General features: G+C 37.2%; 2 protein-coding genes and 2 non-coding genes across 4 annotated transcripts; 3 read left to right on the top strand and 1 right to left on the bottom strand.

Annotated features, from left to right (window-relative positions):
* Window positions 1-1,255: 1,255 nt before the first annotated feature.
* Window positions 1,256-1,327, top strand: LOC125197605 (small nucleolar RNA R66). Its single transcript, XR_007172141.1, has one exon. It is a non-coding gene; the product is annotated as a small nucleolar RNA R66 (small nucleolar RNA).
* A 79-nt stretch (window positions 1,328-1,406) lies between these two features.
* On the top strand, window positions 1,407-1,488 carry LOC125197673 (small nucleolar RNA snoR118). The gene has a single exon (XR_007172205.1). It is a non-coding gene; the product is annotated as a small nucleolar RNA snoR118 (small nucleolar RNA).
* A 1,925-nt stretch (window positions 1,489-3,413) lies between these two features.
* On the bottom strand, window positions 3,414-9,675 carry LOC125196453 (uncharacterized). The gene is made up of 16 exons (XM_048094975.2): window positions 9,411-9,675; window positions 8,355-8,549; window positions 7,985-8,059; window positions 7,724-7,891; window positions 7,388-7,551; window positions 6,986-7,198; window positions 6,267-6,393; window positions 5,902-6,090; window positions 5,588-5,674; window positions 5,320-5,480; window positions 4,996-5,115; window positions 4,555-4,780; window positions 4,412-4,471; window positions 4,163-4,336; window positions 3,974-4,083; window positions 3,414-3,679 (listed from the first exon to the last, which is right to left on the bottom strand). The coding sequence occupies exons 1-16, from the start codon at window positions 9,591-9,593 to the stop codon at window positions 3,514-3,516; spliced, it is 2,418 nt and encodes an 805-aa protein (XP_047950932.1). The 5' UTR covers window positions 9,594-9,675; the 3' UTR covers window positions 3,414-3,513.
* Window positions 9,676-14,979: 5,304 nt separating this feature from the next.
* LOC125194355 (stachyose synthase-like) lies at window positions 14,980-18,729 on the top strand. The gene is made up of 4 exons (XM_048092530.2): window positions 14,980-16,527; window positions 17,325-17,502; window positions 17,573-17,940; window positions 18,039-18,729. The coding sequence occupies exons 1-4, from the start codon at window positions 15,100-15,102 to the stop codon at window positions 18,609-18,611; spliced, it is 2,547 nt and encodes an 848-aa protein (XP_047948487.2). The 5' UTR covers window positions 14,980-15,099; the 3' UTR covers window positions 18,612-18,729.
* Window positions 18,730-18,753: the final 24 nt, after the last annotated feature.

The following is an 18,753-nucleotide window of genomic DNA, read 5'->3' as shown; positions in this document are numbered from 1 at the left end:
TGTCTTCCATTACTAGCAAAATGAGTGAAAATCTGCTCCAAATCTGAACCAAAATTTCAAATCAACCACCATCCATGGCATAGCTTTCAGATCTGGAATTTTCCATCCGAAATCTGAATCTTAACCATAGAAGGGGGTTAGGGTTTTAGAGTGTACTGGGGAAGAGGAGGAGGCGGCGGCGGCGGCGACGATTGGGAGGAGGAGGAGTAGGCGGCGGCGACGATTGGGAGGAGGAGGAGGAGGAGGCGGTGGCGATGGTGGCGATTGGGATGAGGAGGCGGCGGCGATTGGGAGGAGGAGGAGGGCGGTGATTGGGATAGTGAGACGAGAGTGAGAGAGAATGAGGGAGAGAATGAGGGTGAGAGAGTGAAATTATAGTTGGGTGGGGGGTGTTTTTTTATGGCAATTGTGTAAATTAGTGAGAAGGGGGAGGGTAATTAAATTGTCCAAATATAGTAAGTAGAACCGAGACTCCTATTCTCGGACGTCCCAAAACGGAAAAACGGGACTTCTATTGCTGGACAGAGGGAGTATATCGTATCAATCTAGCTCTGCCTCTAGTCCCTCCCATTATTTCTTGTGCTTCATTTTCTTTTTCTACTCACCTAGCTTAAAAAAATTTGTGATATTTGCTTTGGATTGTAACGTGGAATTTAGATTTCGAATTTATGATTATGTTAAGAAAAAAACCTGAATTAATGTATTGGACGAAATTCAAAGCCCAACTATATTCCAACATCGCGAAGCCCAACTATATTCCTACAGCGAAGCCCAGTTTCAAAACCCTAATTTCCCAAAATCCCTCTATTTAAATCACAAAAAACCTCTTCCTCATCATTATCTCATCTTCCTCGCTACGAATTTCCCCAAATTCAGCTAATTATCCCAGCCCCGATATTCAAATTCTGTGATTTCCTTTCATTTTGTTATACATCAGCTATTTTCTCTCTTCGATTCCAATCCAGCAGTGTTTTATGATTTACTCATTTTTGCCTCTAAGTGGAAATTCGTTTAGTATTTCTCTGTAATGTATAGGTACAGTTTATTGTATCTATACGGGTGATGAGGCAAGGACAACTAGCGCAGTGAGTTGTTGAGTCGCTTCGCCTTTGTTCAACCCCAGGCGCAGTGAATAAAACCCTGCTAAATCTTTTTTCCTATTCGGTTCTTTTTTCTCTCTCGAATTAAAATCGTTAGTTTTGATGGATTCTATTTTGCGGTAATTGATAATTATTGGAGCTAATTATTTTTGAGATCCGATGATGGCATGTATCTTTGAGACCTGATTGTCAATTTGATGACAACCATAAGCATTTTCGCTGAGGATTTCATCCAAATTTCGAATTTTATGTTTCATATTAGAACTTTTTTTTCATCATGTTGTGATTTTTGAGAGTAATTAAGTTTGAAATGATGATCGCACTGGGCTCTGAGCAGTAAAACTGCTATATTGATGGACAATGCAGCCTAGAAAGCTATATCTGATCTTTATCATCTTCAATTGTTAAATCAAATCGATTTTTATTTCTCCCTACATACTGTATTTCATCTCATGAGTGTGTAATTTCGTAAAGGGAAACCCAGTTAGTACTTAGTGTAATACTTCGATTTAACTATTTATACCTAATAAATTGTAATTGACTCCTACCGTTCATCTAATAACCTTAGATTATCAGTCTACAATGTGGCAAGTTTTGTACTTGAAACTGAATTTCACTATACTTCTGTGTTCTCCCACAATGAATATACCTAATCTTGTTACGCAATAAAATCGGGTCACTTGATCCAAAAATTTGATTAGACCTACCTTAAGACAATATAATACTCGTACTTCTCAAAAATTAAATAATTTAGTTGTCAACTGATTATACTCCTATATCAAATAGATAGAAATAAAGAATGAATGGACTATTCTTATTGCAGAATCCTCTCAATTTTTTTTTTTAAAAAGAAAGTGAGTTGCTCATAGAGCATCCACAGTGGTATGGATGTCTGTGGCCTTTTCAATGATGCCTTTTGTCATGTCATAAGGACCTTCCATTCTACTACTATCTCATAATAACATTTCATTGCACAGTGATGGACATCTCCTAAGGATATCTACAATAATAAAAATTCACAAATATGCAATTTATGGGATTCTAAATTCACAAATATGCAATTTATCGTATTAAATTTTGACATGAATATGGTGAAAATGCAAGGTTTTATTTTTTAAAAAAAGCGTACGTATTTAAATTTTAAAAAGTACTTAGTTCACAAAAACAAAACATCTCAAACCAAAAAATAATTCAAACATCTCGCTGTATGATATTTTTTTTGTTTTAGGTCTTCATTTTCGACGATAATACATGCATTAGAGCTTTTATAAAAAATAAAAAAAATTGGGATGTCTGTCGGGACATTGCAATGGCAGACGTTACGACAGACGTCCCCGGAATGCTGCAGAACTCAGGTGTCCGCAACGCTCGTCCGCTTCCGCCCCTCGTTGCCTAATGGTGGACGTCCTGAGTAGACATACGGCATGCCGATCGGACGTTCGTCGAGAAATCGGCCACTGTGGATGCTCTTATAGAAAGTCATAAAAACTTTTTTTAGAAAATTGATAATTGATAGATGCCTGTCTCGCGACCCCCAACGTAATTGAACCTCTTCTGTGCTGCTGGGACATAAACATAAGCAATGTGCTCTTAGACTATATTCGTTTTACACCAAAACTCAAAATGGAGTTGACAATTTACTCTCGTGTATGCCAAACTTAAAATGGAGTGAAATGAGACAAATTATATAGGACAAACTGAAATGGAAAAATGAGATAAATTATCTGGCACAATGGGAGTAACTCTTTAGAGCATTTCCAACCATTTACACTAAACCCAAATCCATATTAGTGTAAACATCACATCAAATATGATTTACTCCAACCATTTACACTAAACTCAAACTTAAAGAAATATTCTCTCTATTATGCTTTTTTTACTCACAAAATTTAAAAAAAAGTTGGATTTGAATTTAGTGTAAACCTAAAGAAAAGTATTTTTTTCTCAAACACCAAAAATAGGATTGATTTTTGAGTACTATTGAAATTAAATACCTATCCCATTTTGAGTTTAAATTTAGTTATAAATAGTTGGAGATATGTTAGTCTAGTTACTTAATTCGATTATTGAGCTTAAATTTAGTTATAAATAGTTGGAGATATGTTAGTCTAGTTACTTAATTCGATTATTGAGCTGATTTAATTATACAAAATTACAAACACTGGTGTTAGTTGTTACACAAAATAGTTCCTGCCGTAACTTTTAATTATGCCCAGCTATATAAACCTAGGTTGAATATTACCGACCAATCTTGATATCAGAGTCCCACATTTTGAGCAATTTCATAGATTAGAGGGAAATAGGCACATCCAGTTGATATCAGACGCCCACGTAAAATTTTCAAATTCTAAACCGTCTAAATTTATACCGATTTTACAAAATCTATGCTTCCCCATTAACATGAAAAACCAAATCAGCGAACTGGGGATGCGAAGAAAATTACTGCAAAATAAACAAAAAAGCCAGCTAAAAGAATTCCTGCATAGATATAGTTTTGGGAGTAATGCGTTGGTAACTTGTATTCGATGCTGCAACACTTCATCTTCTCCCTCTCGCTAGACAATACATGATCCACGTACCTGCAAATTTACACGAATCTCAAGTCAACACAAGATGAAGCGCGTATGTCTCTAAGGTTTTCCTACAAGTGAGCGTTCGGTTATTGCTGGTACTGAACAGAATCACCCTAAGAAACCAAACCAAAATAACTGAAATATTTACACTAAAACAGAGCTTAACATAAAATCGAAAAAAACCAAAATCCAGAAAAATTCGAATAGCTGATTTTTTAAAACCACAAAAACCCGAAATAACATATACTAGTATATAAATATTTAAACCGAACAGAATCTAAAACCAAATTGAACACTTACTGCTGTGTGAACATTGAGCTCTGCAGTATCTCTGAGCTGTTCATGTTTGCATCTTGCAACCGATGATCGTATAGCAAAGAGGAAAGGTCTACAAGCTGCTCCTCTAGGCTCTGAAGATAAGAGAACGTTAGGAAAATGTGTGGTGTTTGTGATGTCGTGGTATTAGTACCGGAAGTGAAGGATGCTTACGTCGAGGTATTTCTCTAGGCGTTCAACTAGCTCATGTGGGAATGGCTCTGGTAGGTTGGTTTTCTTCTTGTAGAACTTCTCCAGCCAAAGATCAGTGCTCGACTTGTTCTTTTTACCCTTCACGGCTTCTCCCAGGGGAGTCTTCAGGTGTTCTGCAGCGAAGGCTTGAACAGCCTGCAAGGGAAATTGAGTACGTGTGTGAATAAAAAGAGGGAAAGGTTCAGAAGTTAGAGGAAGTTAGTTAGTTACCTCTGATGTTTCTCTTATACGGTGAAGGGCAGCATCGACACGAGCATACACCGCGTTCCTCTTGCAGAATTTAAGCAGCAATAGAAGTTTCAGAACTTTGCAGGATGTAAATTTCTAAAATAGTGAGAAAAAAGGTGGGTTACCAGTGCTACATCACGTAGTAACTGACTGAGCTGAGAAGTGTTCGAAAACGGTCCGAATGGATGACAACCAGCTGTCACAAGCCAATTCACGACAGGGCGGCTGTGTATGTGAGAAGCTTTTTCATATGGTGCACTCAATCCACCTACAACGGAGGCCAGTCCGGCCAAAATATGTCGCTGAACTTGTGATGGTACGGCATGCCTTCTCTGTAGCTCAGAAACGTAGCTGCGCAACCAATAAAGGAGAATGGACATTAAAATATGTTAGAATCTTCTGTTCAATGTGTAAGCTTCCATACATTCTTGTTTGTTAAGAACCATTAACCTCAACATGTATAATCATTAGTCAATTTTAAACTGATATTGAACAGCTACGATAAACTATAAACGACAATTGAAGAATACATCAGTAGAACTCCAACATGGCAATGGAACACCTACCTCAGAGGTATCTTATCCGTTTGATGCTCAAGCACAATTACTACGTCGTTGCTTGTCCATACAAGACTTTCGTCTTCCATCATAAGGTTATCATCAACATCAGCCAGTGATAGGACAAAGCTTCAATACCAAATATCACAAGTCATTTTGTGGTACTACGAATGTATTATTGGAAAGGAAACGTTCTTAACAGATAGAAGAATTTTTATTAGTAGCATCAAACTCAGTCCTTCAGAAGCTCCCGCTTCTACCTAGATAACTATCAGCTATTTTTTTTTTTGCAACTTACATTCATGAAATTAGTGAAGGATTGATTTTGCTTACACTGGAACAACTCTAGTTCCGTAGGTTCGGAATAAGTCCCCAGGTTTTCTCTTTTCTGATCTCTTTCTCTTATCCTTTTGACGTTTCGAACCATAAGTGGCCCAGAGAGGTTTGTGCTTTATGATGGAATCATCAGTTCCGTCAGTATCATCCATCCAGGTCTGAAAAGAAACTAACATACAGGATGAGCATTTGGAGAAGTGTATTAAGAACATTACCACAAACAGTATCCAAATGATGTTTTCAAAAATTAATGGCTAATAACTACCTGACGAAGAAAATATTTACTGGAAAGGGATGGGTCAGACACATCAAGTAAACCTGCTGCAAGCACATCTGCAGATCGTTCCATCTCCTGCAATCAGGATGATATTCAGATAGATGAAGGTCAGACATAGTTAAAAGTAATGATAGATTAGTTTATCAATAAATATTCAGGCAAAAAGGAGTAAAAATGTGGCCACTCGTTAGTGGATTAAAATGGGAAGCAGATCCACAGTCAAAATATCCTTTTTGCAATAATATGGAGTAGATCTTAAGCGATCAATGCTTTATTTAATTGATCTTGCCCAAGGAACATACCTCCTTAAGAATAGCTCCATCCAAATATGTCCTCGTATGAACATGAAAGCGACCATCTGTTTTGGTTTCTTGAAGGGAATGACCTCTCATTGCTTTCGAGACAGCAATAGCCAACTTTTCATGACGATGTAGTGCATGTGTGCCCCCAACAATTACAACGTCCTGCCCTTGGTGAACCATCTTCTTAACCTTGAATACAGTGAAATAATGAGGAAGTTAAAAGTTAGGTGGTTGCAATTCTATATATTCCAACTTCTGACACGAAATATTACAAAAATTCAATCATACAGAGTTTTGCTTGACCTACAGAATTTTTATTTATTTAGGGAACCACTAGAGCTACACTGGAACCAAGGAACTCTCACCTCGGCTTCAATTGCTTCAACATCTACACTGTAATTGTGGCCTTTCGCCATGATATTATACCTATTATGATTCTGAAGGACAATAATAGGTACAAGTAACCTCGTGGTCATATCAACAATTTCATACCTGGTCCAAGTAAGATAAAATTAGACAAGATACACAAGTTAAACCATCCAAACCAGAGAAAGAAAAAGCAACATTTACAGTTAATGAAGCTGACTGCAGAATAAACAAGATGTAACAACAAATGTCAGAAAGCGGGAGATTGTGAGAAAACATATGTTTATCCTAATTGAGGCAAATAATAATAGGAAAACAAAAGCATGGAGGAAAATCCGGACTTCTTGTGTAGCATTCAACATGTTGAAGAGTCACAGGATACTAATTTGAAGTGGGAACGAGTAATGAATAATATACAACAGTTTCTTGTCGAGCTGGAGTAACTTAAATATGACAATAAATTAGGTCACTTTATTAGCATGACTCTTCCTCAAAAAGGTCAAATATAACAAATTATATTTCAGTGCAAACGAAATCAATTGAAAGAAACTTTTGCTGATCAATAACATATACATATAACCCTGGACTCTGATGAAGAGGGGACAAATATAACAGACTATATCTTAGTGAAAATGAAATCAATTGAAAGAAACTTTTGCGGATCAATAACATATACATATAACCCTGGACTCTTATAAAGAGGGCATAAGTAGCATACCTAACATCAGGCGCTATAACATGCTCCACTATGGTTGCAATTACAGAAGCTAACTTGCCGACGAAGATATCATGGGAAGACTCACCACTAGCACTAGGACTAGGAAACAACACATTCTGTAGTCGAGGAAGTGTCCTAGAATTGACAGTTCCTTCTTCGGTTTCAATTTTTCCAAATGTACAAGGTCCAGCAGAGAGGTCAACCACAACATATCTGCAATTTTTTTGTGATCCAGGAACATCAGGAATTCCAGAAGGACAAACAAGAAAAAAGAAAAAAGTATAGTCTTGAGAAAACACAAGTCGATACTTGTCAAACAGAACTAACACTGAACATAACCTGAACTCATTCTACAAGATGGACTACACACAGACTAGCTTTAACTACATAGCATTAATATACCTGCCAGATCCAAGCCAAATCTGAGATGCACCTCCTCCATTGTACCGATAGCGATATATGTAACCCCCTTCTTGGTTCTTCAACTCTTCTTCATTCAGAGGTGGGATTTTGCCATACATCAAACTATCAAGATCAAGCTTACTGTTTCTAGGATCTATCCGTACCTGCAAGGACGTGATAGAAAAAATGGTATCCAGTAGATTATACATAGAGTTGTATACTACAAGCATTTACTTTTGTTGTATAGGATTCCCAGAAGTACAAGTAAAGAAGCAGTTGCGATGAGTAAATTCTGGGTTTTGACATTGCAAGATCTATCAAGATTGTGTAATTCACCTTGTCAAAGTTAACCACAAAGATAGCAGTGGGCCTAGGTCTGTCCGTTTCTTCAACAGGGAATCCCCCATTTTCTAAGTCAAACAGGTAGGAATAAAGTTTCTCGAATTCTGGTTCCACAGCTGTTGCTTCAACCTCAAAGAGAGGAACTTCTCTTCCAAAATCTACCTGTTCGCTAAAAGGAAGCAAATTTTCATATAAACCCAGGAAATAAGTAAATAACACAGCCTGGCGAAAGTGAAAGTATGCATATGGTGTCACCTCTCTTGCAGTGCCAGCTGGAGTCATGGCACCTTTAACTGCTTCTTCCAATGCTATCAGTTCTGGCTGTCCAACCTGCAGCAAGAAGTGAGAAAGAATCGCTGCCAAAATTTCCAAAAGGAAGAAGTATAGCACCATGTCAACCCTAAGATAAATATGTCAACATGGATGTGCTATTCATGAAATAAAACAGAACTACAGAAGCTATGCGCATAACAAAAAAAAAAAGTAGACATCTTGATTTACTAGATAAAACCGACATTTTGATTTTCCTGGTCCTCTCTTAGAAATAATAACATAATGGCACCAGTACAGAGAATAAAACATCAGGTAATGTGATATATTTCATCAAGAACGTTAAAGCACTTACAGGGAATGCATTAAACACTACATGGTGCTCAATATCAAGCGGCTGGCCAGTCTCTAAGCACGATGGTCTGTGAGATGGAAAGGCAACCCTCAGAAACTCCTCCAACTTCTGAGAATCTACGGTATATCTGTACCCTCCATTGGCATTGAATCCAATAAGGACGACATTTACTTCAAGAGGTACTTGAAAAGGGACCTGTTATAAAGCACCAAATGCAAGAGAACATAAACCCCACAGTTTACTGTATAATGCCCACAAATGGAAGATTCAATTTATTAGAGGGGCTAGATTCAATAACAAAGCCAATTGATCACAACAAATAAATTTCATATTTTAGGTTCAGCATGAAAAAAACACATCAGTTTTTTCTCAAATTTTTTCCCTAATGAAGCTACAAATTTTGGACTATTCGACAAGCGAACTTCCTCTTTAATAGTGGATCTCGAAAAAAAAACTATTTTAATATCCCCATGACATCTAATGTCAAAACAAACAACATTCACCAGCTTCCAAATAGAATTAACAAATGAAAAAACCATTCTGAACTATAAAGGTAAAGAATCATAATCGACCTTCATGATAGGGGAAGCCTAGACCACTCAAAGAAAACAAAGTTGGTCGAGATTGCCAATTCCATTCACAATTTAAATTTTAAACACTTGCATAACTTGTATTCTTAAACACACAAATGCAAACACAAGACACACACGCATATATCACTTTCCCAACTGAACAATTAGCAATGATTCAGCAACAAACAAGCATAACGCGAAATGAAAAAGTGATTAGAGAAACACTAAGCCAACCAAAGATAAAATTTCAGCTAAGCCAAAACCAAAGAGACACAAATAATTTTAACAAAATCATCAAAGCTGACTGAAATTAGATGAATTAGGAATTTCGCGAAGAAAAGCAATGAAACCGCGCTCAAATTGACACACAACTTCAACAAACACACACTACCAAATGATCACTACAATTATCACTTCAATCACACACACAGTTTAAAATAGCAGAATTAATTCTATCCACACACAAGTGAGGTGCGATTCGTACCTCGGCGCGAGAGTGGAGCATCTGCCGAACATCAGATCGCACGGAATCCTTGACATCCTGAAATGCGCCATGGTGCCACGTCGGATGCCCTGGGTCTCTACGATACGCCTGCGGCGCAGATTCGACGCAAATCAAGCTCAACAAAATCCCCAAAACATAGTAGGAGATTTTCATCCCCTTCATGCTTCAACCGGAAAACTGCAACGAAGGGGATCCCGAAGAAAATCACAGATTTTTCACTTGGACAAGCCGATTCCCATTTTGACTGTGAACTCAGCTGAAATTCCAATTGCGTTTTTTCTTATTTGGGCCTTATTCCACTCATTAGCAGGCCGGGCCCAACTAGTATAGGGCTTCTTGTAAACTATTCGTCTCGCCTAATGGGCCGGGCCCATCTGTAATACATTAATAAAATGGACATTCAAAACTCAAAAGAGTGTCAAATCGCAGTTGTTGGAAAAAAAATGCTACTAATATTATAATTTATATGTATATGGTCAGAATTCAATCTTCTATTTGTGGGCATTCTACAGTAAACTGTGGGGTTTATGTTTTTGATTGCTTCTATAGTCACATATTGTTGAAATGTATATAAATTTGACTTATGATACGCACTTTTTAATTAATATTTCATTTTTAACTTATCTTTAGAATGGTGAGGTTGGTGGTCGGCCAACTCTATATAGAATTAGGGTGTTACATGTGCTGAAGTTTATAAGTGTAAGATTTTTTTATTTATTATTTCTCAAGTTCGTATATTGATGTATATGTATTATAAAAATGTGTAGAAATTATTTTTCAAGGTATAAATGGACCTTTATGTATATAATTACCTTTAAACACTTACTAGTAAGATTGCAAATATGTATCATTAATGACTCTCATTCGAAGTTGTGTTATTAAGTTGATGTCACACCTAAATATGGGTATTTAGTCCCATTTTGTTTCGATGTTGATAAAGTTTGTCATGCTATAGATATTAGTTTCAAGTTTGTTGGCATATTGTGTTATATTTATGGTTATTAGTTTGTCGGCATAGTTTGTAATACAATATATGGTTAATATTCCCTCCGTCCCAGAAAGATTGTCCCAATTTATTTTTTGCACTCATTTTGCAAAAATAATAATAAATAGTTAAAGTAGAGAGAAAATAAAGTAAAAGGGAGAATAATGTAGAGAATAGTCTTACTTACATTATTCTTTCTCTTATTTACTCTCTTTCAACTTTACCTATTTATTATTATTTTTATAAAACGAGTGTAAAAAATGAACTGGGACAATCTTTCTGGGACGGAGGGAGTATATGCAAGTCAAGATATTAATTAGATGTATATATAAATTTATAAATAGATAAAAACTTATTATGTCCCACTGTTATTTAGTCGTAGGACGGTAGGAGTATATCTTTAATATAGTTGAATTAAAAAAATTATTTACTTAATATTTCTTATTTTTCTGTTTCTCATACTTTAGTTATATTATCTCTCCACTTATTTAAAAAACCATATTTATTTTTTCTTAGTTGTACTTTATCTTCTTTAATTTTATATTCTTTCTTCACTTATTTCACTAAATATCATTTTTTTCAAAATTATATATCCAATAAAAAAACGCCACAATCATAATGAATTCTCTAATTTTATAATCTTTCTACTTATTTCAATATCATTTTTTTTTTTCAAAATTATATATCCAGTGAAAAAACGCCTCAATCATAATGAAATGGAAAGAGTATAACATTTACGATAGTGATTGTTAATGACTCAAATATTTTAGTTTGAAATAAATAATATAAGAATTATACGTATATGAACGCGTAGAGTTCTTCCAAAAACATTTAAGAGGGAGCAGGCTTGGCTAGTATCCACGTAAGTGACACATGGAAAATTAATTTTATATACGACATAATGGGTTGTGAGGCCCGATCACAGAAGTTCCTAGAAATCTGTAGATATCACTATTGATCAACTACAAAATTAAAATAAAATAAAACACAACAAAAGTAAAATTGCTTTCTTAACTAACACTTTAATCCAGAATTTGCTTTTGCTCCATGTCTAGAAGTGTAGAAAATGGGACAAAAATATATAAGTTAATAGCAGTAGGTAAGAATTAATTAACAGCAATTGTACCGAATTAATAGATTTATTTTCCAGGATATAAAATAAATTTATTGCACACCAACAAGTCAATTATACCACTTTGACATCTGCTATTCCATTTTTTTTTGGTAAATTTTAATTCTTGTGTGTTAAAATTTTTAAATCTTGTCATACATTGGGTTGGTGATAATCCTACCTACTCTATGTAAGTATGGATAACCCTCTCTCTTATAAGGCTTTTTAAGGGGTGAGTGATCCATTTATAATATGGTATCAGAGCGGGGCCCAAGTCAATGATGGATTTTATCTCTTTATCTCTTCTTTTGCCTACCTACGTGATGGAAGTCCGATGTATCATTCCGGCCCACACGTGAGGGGGCGTATTAAAATTCTTAAATCTTGTCCCGCATCGGCTTGGTGATGATCCTAGCTCCTATATATAAGTATGGATAACCCTCTTCTAATAAGGCCTTTTAAGGGACGAGTGTCTCATTTCTAATATTGTGTTTTAGTTTTATCTTGTTATCGTTAACTAGGGCTACTAATTTGATTATCATGGTTGATTGATTGATAAATCGAGTGTAGTATAATTTTGTTAAAAATCGAAATACTAGTAACAAATCTAGTACTCCCTCCGTCCCATTGAAGATGACCCACTTTCCTTTTTAGTTTGTCCCAACCAAGATGATCCATTACCAAAAATGGAATCCCCTTTATCTCTACTTTATCTCTCTCTCTTACTTTACTCTCTCCACTTAACACACAAAATAAAGTTGCATAAAATCTCGTGCCGCCCAAGAAAGGGGTCATCTTCCTTGGGACGGAGGGAGTAGTATTAAAATAGTACTCCCTCCGTCCCAGAGTATTAGACTCGCTTCTTTTGGGCACATGATTTTAGGAGGTGATGTTTAGTGGTGTAAATGAAGTTGGTAATAAAGTAGATTAGGTGATGTGATGTATTTTTATTTTTAAATTTAAAATAAATGGAACACAACTTTCAGATCTTTTAATTTCAGCTGACCGCTCTTGAACTTCTTTACGGCAGGGGTGGTGGCGTCGGCAACCGGAGCTTTCCTCTTTCCTTGCACCACGATGAGTGATTTTCCTCCGTCACTGCCACTGCCAGCAGACCACGACGGCGAGCGAGTAAGGGGGCGTCGGGGGTTAACCCACCCATCATCGCTTGGATTAGGCTCACATATTTCGTCGTTGGAAGCCATGGATGCGTGAGTTTGACAAAAAATGTTAGATCTAGGGTTTTTTTTGGAAGAGGCGTGGAGAGAGAATGAGGGATTGAATCTGGAAGAGAGAGAAGACAAAAAATGAAATGATGTTGGTGGGTTACTAATTGTAATAAGGGCGTTACTTAAATTCTTTAATTTTTACCATAAATAGAAAGTGGTCAAGTATGTTGGGACACCCCAAAATGGTATATGAGTCTAATATCCTGAGTCTGCAGGAAATTACGTGCATAACTGAATTTGTGGCTAACTGGTCTATTTTCGAATTAAAACATGAAAACTTCAGCTTTTAATATAATAATCCTGGGACCATACTGCATTAAATTAATTTGTAATCATATTATTTAATTATTACATATATCAAATTTTCCCGGAATTCAGACCGACCAAATGCAAATGCACAAAGGGCAAATCAGTCAGTTTAATTTATTTAGTCAAAAGCGATATAACTAACCACAACGGCTACACCGCGTTGCGCTTTTCTACGCCGACCAAACTATCCTCTAGCCCAATCGGTGAGTGCCACGTGTAGATAAAGATGGCCCCACGTAGAATATACCACTGGAATCATAACTGATTTTTGAGGTGTCGAATATTTATTTTGGATACTCAAAATGCTTATGATCTTTAAATCCCAAAAGTGATATCATATGGATCGAATTTAGAGAAAAATCTCTTTCACTTTAATAACTACTGTCCTAGGAATAGGATGACACACATTCTTTTTCTTGTCAAAATTTCATTTGCCAAAATTCGAGTGGCCTTAACGAAATGTTTACAAATTTAAAATATAGATAAATAAATTGCATGATATCTTCTATTTCCTCCGTTTTCTAATAATAGAAATTCTTTTCTTTTGATCCGTTTACTTAGAATATAAACTTTCTATTTGAGACTACTGACTATGAATCACACAATCCATTAATACTAATTCCATTAGGAATATTTTTTTCTTCCTCTCTAATTTATTTATTTTTTCTCTACATCTCTTTTAGTTTAATAATTTGACAATAAATTTATATAGTTTCCAGCGTTCCTCTTTTTTTGGAAATGGATAGAGTATATAAAAGATGTTAGTTATTTGAGGTATTATTGAAAGATCACATATTAGAATGCTTATGTCAGCCCAAAAAATTTGGAATGACAAATCTATGTTTCATGCTTTCATAAGCAAAGATTCGAACACTACTAATCTCTTGAATTGAGTACCGCTTACAACCAGGTTAATAATACTACTCCCTCCGTCCCAAGGAAGATGACCCATTCCTTAGGCGACACGGGATTTTATATACTTTTACTTTGTGTGTTAGGTGGAGAGTATAAAGTAAGAGAAAAAGAATAAAACAGAGATAAATGAGTTTCCATTTTTAGTAATGAGTCATCTTGAATGAGATAAACTAAAAAAGAAAGTGAGTATCTTCGGTGGGAGAGTCCATGGAACGAGGGAGTACTACTTAAAAAAAAAAATCAAACACTCCATTCGTTCTAGAGTTCCTTTTTGTCATTTTAGTTTGTCTCACAACGAGATTCCCCTTTTATTTTTCCTATAAATAAAAGTAGATCATATATTTCAGTCATATTTTATTATAAAACTAATACTACTACTAATTTATTCCACCATTTTGTCACATTTCATAAAATTCTCACTGAGATAATTATGAACTCCTATTTCAAAACATAGTGAACATATTATTAATCTATATTTTGGAGATATGATTGTACATCTTGTTCTCGTGTATATGCGCCATTGCTAATTATAACATGGCTTGCTAGACCATGGGTGAACATCACTTTTCGACACTAAAACCGGCCATTGTCTGTTACAATTCATTCCCATATGAACTGATGCTTTGATGCAGAATGCAGAAATCAATGTTACTCAAAATCAAACATATACTTAATTAGTAGGAGTAGTAATAGATTCCACAATCCATACTAAAACAGTAAAACTTCACCAGCCCAAACAAGTGCCAAGCAACAAAGTATATTCATTTTTATAAAAAACAATCCTACTACGCAGCTTCATGGAAGCATCAAACATAGTTATTTGGATTGATAATAAAGAAACTCATAAAATTAACATCAGCACCTTAATTTCAATATTAATTAAATCCGATAATAGATAGGCCCACGTCACTGTCTTTTATCATCACTAACTTAATCGTAGTTAATCAAACACTCTAGACTCACCCAATTTTGCCTATAAATAACCCAACAAAGCAACCTCTTCTCTCCATCAACTTCAACAACATTTCATCAAATCATTCAACTCTCTACGCACAATCAAAGCTCATTAGCAACTTTCCAATCTTTCTCAACCTTTTTTTTCCAAATTATAGCTCAATCATGTCACCACCTAACATGATTCTTGAAAAAATTTCAAGCTATTTCCGAAAAGGAAAACCTGAACCATGCAGATTCTCCCTGTCTCCAGACAGGGCAATCTCAGTAGATGGAGTTCCACTCCTCTCTGAAGTCCCACAAAACATAACTCTTTCGAGTTTCTCTTCAGTTTATCGCTATCCCAACTTCATTGATTCTCCCCCTCCAGAAAACATCCTTAAATCAGTCGAATCCAACGTTGAAAATGGCGCCTTCATAGGCCTCTCTGTCGAGGAGCCCCTCGACAGAGTCCTCTGCTCCATCGGCAAATTCAAGAACCGGAAATTCCTAAGCATTTTCCGGTTCAAGACATGGTGGTCCACCATGTGGACCGGTTCGAGCTCTTCGGAGCTTCAAATGGAGACGCAGCTCGTTATCTTACAAGTCGAGGAACTCAACTCCTATGTGTTGATCCTCCCTCTTATCGAGGGAGGATTCCGGTCGGCCATCCATCCTGGGACGGATGGCCAGACCGTCCTCTGCGTGGAGAGCGGGTCCACGCAGGTGAAGGCAAAAGCTTTCGCCTCGTGCGCCTACCTCCACGTTGGGGACAACCCGTACGACCTCATGAGGGAGGCGATGACCGCGGTTCGGGTCCACTTAGGTACGTTTAGGTTGTTGGAGGAGAAAGAATTGCCTAAGATCGTAGATTGTTTCGGGTGGTGCACGTGGGACGCGTTCTACCTGACCGTGGAGCCGGTCGGGGTGTGGAACGGGGTCAAGAGCCTCGCAGAGAATGGGGTCCCTGCGAGGTTCTTGATCATCGATGACGGATGGCAGAGCATCAACATGGATCACGAGGATCCCCTGCACGACTCCAAGGACCTAACGGGCCTTGGGTCGCAGATGCTTTGCAGACTTTATCGTTTTAAAGAAAACGATAAGTTTGCAAAGTATTGGACAGGGGCGCTGACAGGTCCCAACGCGCCCCTGTTCAACCAGGAGGAGCATGACCGGATGTTTAAAGAGATGGTCGAGCTGGCCGAGAAGAAAAAGGCCCTTGAGGAGGCAGGGGAGGATGGTTCTGGCCTCCCAGAGGCCAGAATCATCGAGTATCTAGAGGCGCCCGATGGAGTCGAATCGGGTGGTTTGAAGGCTTTGATAGGGGATTTGAGAAGGGAGTTTCCTAATTTGGATGATGTTTATGTGTGGCATGCTCTTTGTGGGGCCTGGGGTGGGGTTAGGCCTGGGACCACTCATTTAAATAGCAAGGTGACATCAGCAAAGGCGGGTCCAGGGCTGGCGAAGACCATGTTTGACCTGGCTGTTGTGATGATCGAGAAGGGCGGGATTGGGCTCGTTGACCCAAACAAGGCGGATGACTTTTACGAAGCGATGCACTCGTACCTGGCCGATGCTGGAGTTACCGGTGTGAAAGTCGACGTGATTCATGTAAGTGCCGATGTTTTTCTTTTATATATGTACAAAATCATGCTTATTTAGGGCCGTAAACGAGTCAAGCTGTGTCTAGCGATAGACTCGTTTATGGCCCTAGCAATTGTGCAAGCTTTATTTTAGAGATTCTACTTAATTTTGCATCACAAAATTGAGATGGTGAAGTATTACTATGATTTACCATAATTTAGATTGCATCACTAGAATATTTCAAATATTTAGGATCATTTAGTATTATCACCACCATCATCATCGATATATATTACTAATAGGGGCATAAAAAGTCTATAAGCCAGCAGTGTGTTACAGTTTAAAGAGATCTCAGCAGCCTACAATTGTGAAGTGCAGAGTAAAACTATCTGGTAAGCGTGATAGCATATATATTTAATTATAATAATTTTGTATCTCTGTATGATCACAAATATTCATTTGATTTTTTGCTATTATTGGCACCAAAACTGAAATTTTCTTTTGTATTTTGGAACAAATTTTTATTGCCTTCCACCATACTTTCAAAGACAGAATCTCATGTTTACTACTCTCTCTATCACACTAATATTGTCAATGGGGAATTTTTCATGTAAGAATCAATTTTAGAAAGAAGTTCTCCTCCAAGAATACATATTTCCCAAGTTAAACTTTATTTCATAGATGTTAGTTGACAATATTTTTCTCACTAAATCCTATATTTTGAATCATATTTCCGTCTCGTATTTCATTTCATTAACACAAGTAACATCCACGTTCATGACATCGGTTTCGATTCTTTTCTAAAATTTTGTGTTTGTTATTAGACGTTGGAGTATGTGAGTGAAGACCATGGTGGAAGAGTGAAGCTAGCCAAGGCATACTATGATGGCCTAACCAAATCTCTAAGAAAAAATTTCAATGGGACAGGCCTAATTGCTAGCATGGAGCAATGCAACGACTTCTTTTTCTTGGCCACAAACCAAATATCCATGGCTCGAGTTGGTAAATATCTTGTTTTTAAACACAGAGTAGATGGTGGTTCAATATTGAGCTAACCGGCTTGACTATACAGGCGATGACTTTTGGTTCGAGGACCCTAATGGCGACCCGATGGGAGTGTATTGGCTTCAAGGTGTCCATATGGTACATTGTAGTTACAACAGCTTGTGGCAAGGTCAGTTTGTTCGACCCGATTGGGATATGTTCCAATCAGATCATATTTGTGCAGAGTTCCATGCGGCCTCCCGTGCAATCTGTGGGGGGCCGGTCTATGTCAGTGATAAAGTCGGCCACCATGACTTGGATCTCCTAAGGAAGTTAGTTTTGCCTGATGGGACCATACTAAGATGCCAGCATTATGCACTTCCAACTAGGGATTGCCTCTTTGAGAACCCTCTCTTTGATGGCAAAACCTTGCTTAAGTTGTGGAACCTAAACAAGGTGTGACCATGCTTTTATACTCTTTTTTTTTCTTTCGGTTTTTAGTAAAATTTCTGTCTCTGTCACTGAACTGTCGTGTTTTATTATGACTAATGTAGTTTGGAGGGGTGATTGGAGTGTTCAACTGCCAGGGAGCTGGATGGTACCCCGAGGAGCATAGGTGCAGGGCTTACCCAGAGTGCTACAAGACAATGTCGGGTTATCTATCCCCGAATGATGTGGAGTGGGAGCAGGAAGAGTGTACTATTGATTACAGAAAGAATGGAATGTTTGTTGTTTATCTACACAAGGCTGGGAGTCTTCATCTAATGAAGGCCAGTGAGAAACTGGAGATCACTCTAGAGCCATCGTCGTTTGAGATTGCGATGATTGCACCTGTTTTAGAGTTGGGCGGGGAGATCAAGTTTGCTGGAGTTGGACTCGAGAACATGTTGAACAGCGGTGGGGCGATTGAGCTTGTGGAGCAGAAAATCGAGGCGAAGAACATAGTTTGTTTGATGAAGATTAAGGGAGCAGGAAGGTTCTTGGCCTATTCAAGTGTGAAGCCTGAGAAAGTTGTGTTGGATGGTGAGATTGTTGAATTTGAATGGAGAAATGATGGGGTTTTGAAGTTTGAAGTGCCATGGAATGGTGGAGAAGTGAAAGATGTTCAGATCTTGATTACCAAATAAGTTGTGATTTACACATTTCTTGTTAATTTATTTGGTTTATCTTGTTTGTTCTTTTGATTTTTTCTGTTGTATTGTATGAACATTTTTTTCTTTTCAAGGATGTTTCTGTTTGCAAACAGGTGACAATTGACTGCTGTATTTT

This window comes from Salvia hispanica, chromosome 4 (assembly GCF_029641045.1).
Source record: "Salvia hispanica isolate PSC_SH4W2 chromosome 4, Shi_PSC_v1, whole genome shotgun sequence".
Classification (NCBI taxonomy): domain Eukaryota; kingdom Viridiplantae; phylum Streptophyta; class Magnoliopsida; order Lamiales; family Lamiaceae; genus Salvia; species Salvia hispanica.
The sequence above is the reverse complement of the archived record's forward strand: the minus strand, read 5'-3'. Positions and strand labels throughout refer to the sequence as shown.

What these genes read in the sequence shown, in the direction of transcription:
- LOC125194355 (XM_048092530.2), top strand. Translation starts at nt 15,100, where the DNA reads ATGTCACCACCTAACATGATTCTTGAAAAAATTTCAAGCTATTTCCGA. An exon ending in AATATCCATGGCTCGAGTTG is followed by an intron (nt 17,503 to 17,572) that starts GTAAATATCTTG and finishes TTGACTATACAG; the next exon opens with GCGATGACTTTTGGTTCGAG. An exon ending in AGTTGTGGAACCTAAACAAG is followed by an intron (nt 17,941 to 18,038) that starts GTGTGACCATGC and finishes TGACTAATGTAG; the next exon opens with TTTGGAGGGGTGATTGGAGT.
- LOC125196453 (XM_048094975.2), bottom strand. Translation starts at nt 9,593, where the DNA reads ATGAAGGGGATGAAAATCTCCTACTATGTTTTGGGGATTTTGTTGAGC. An exon ending in TTGAAGCAATTGAAGCCGAG is followed by an intron (nt 6,091 to 6,266) that starts GTGAGAGTTCCT and finishes ACTGTATTCAAG; the next exon opens with GTTAAGAAGATGGTTCACCA. An exon ending in TACTACGTGATGTAGCACTG is followed by an intron (nt 4,472 to 4,554) that starts GTAACCCACCTT and finishes AAATTCTGCAAG; the next exon opens with AGGAACGCGGTGTATGCTCG.